The sequence below is a fragment of the Grammomys surdaster genome, unplaced genomic scaffold (genome assembly GCF_004785775.1).
Source record: "Grammomys surdaster isolate TR1022 unplaced genomic scaffold, NIH_TR_1.0 198, whole genome shotgun sequence".
In the NCBI taxonomy this organism is placed as follows: Eukaryota; Metazoa; Chordata; class Mammalia; order Rodentia; family Muridae; genus Grammomys; species Grammomys surdaster.
In genome coordinates this window covers 6,956,793-6,958,035 of record NW_021604643.1, presented here as the reverse complement: position 1 = coordinate 6,958,035, position 1,243 = coordinate 6,956,793, and the positions used below count along the sequence as shown (strand labels likewise).

At 41.2% G+C, this 1,243-nt stretch overlaps 1 protein-coding gene across 1 annotated transcript; it reads left to right on the top strand.

Moving 5' to 3' along the window:
- Positions 1-275: 275 nt before the first annotated feature.
- Positions 276-800, top strand: LOC114623487 (60S ribosomal protein L24). Its single transcript, XM_028770154.1, has one exon. The coding sequence runs from the start codon at positions 288-290 to the stop codon at positions 759-761; it is 474 nt and encodes a 157-aa protein (XP_028625987.1). The 5' UTR covers positions 276-287; the 3' UTR covers positions 762-800.
- Positions 801-1,243: the final 443 nt, after the last annotated feature.

Below are 1,243 nucleotides of genomic sequence, written 5' to 3'. Positions count from 1 at the left end.
ATGAGATTGCTAAAAACCAGTGTAAGAACACAAACAATAAAAGCCAGAGAGTTAAGGCACCACCAGAACCCAGCTTTTCAACTACAGCAAGCCCTGCATATCCTACAACAGCTGAATCTCAAGGAATAGCCTTAAAGCTAATCTTATGGAGATTATAGAGGTCTTTAAAGAAAAAAAAAAGAATAAATCTCTTAAAGAAATACAGAAAAATACAATCAAACAGATAAAGGTCCTTAAAGCAGAAATTGATAAACATAAAGAAACATTAGAGGCCGACATCTATCACCATGAAGGTCGAGCTGTGCAGTTTCAGCGGGTACAAGATCTACCCGGGACACGGGCGGCGCTACGCCAGGACCGACGGGAAGGTTTTCCAGTTTCTTAATGCAAAATGTGAGTCCGCATTCCTTTCCAAAAGGAATCCTCGGCAGATAAACTGGACTGTCCTCTACAGAAGAAAACACAAGAAAGGACAGTCGGAAGAAATTCAAAAGAAAAGGACCCGCCGTGCAGTCAAATTCCAGCGAGCCATCACGGGTGCATCTCTTGCTGATATAATGGCCAAGAGGAATCAGAAACCAGAAGTTCGGAAAGCTCAGCGGGAGCAGGCTATACGGGCTGCCAAGGAAGCAAAAAAGGCTAAGCAGGCATCAAAGAAAACAGCAATGGCTGCTGCCAAGGCCCCCACAAAGGCAGCACCTAAACAAAAGATTGTGAAGCCTGTGAAGGTCTCTGCTCCCAGAGTTGGTGGGAAACGCTAATTTGGTAGATCAGAGTTGGAAATAAAGATCTGTCTTTAACTCTAAAAAAAAAAAAAAAAAAAAGAAACATTAGAAAATACAATCAATCAAGTGAAAGAAATTAGTAAAAAGACATTGAACACATGGAAATAAAAACAATAAAAAGAACACAATCTGAGGCAGTTCTGGATATAGAAAAGAGAAAATGTACTATAGACCCTAGAATCACCAATAGAGTACAATGGATGGAAGAGAGAATCTCAGGTATAAAAGATAGGATAGAAGAAATTGATATATCAGACAAAGAAAACAATTTAAAAATATATGTTAGCCCTCCCCACTCCAATAACACCCAGAGAAAGATTGAATCACAGGAATTCTGACACAGGTAAGTCTCACAAGTAAGGTCTCAAACTCTGCCCCAATACCTGGCCTAACTGGAACCTGCCCAGGGCCCATAGGATGCAAGACATCCCGCCCAGCCAGAGATACTTGTTTCTCCC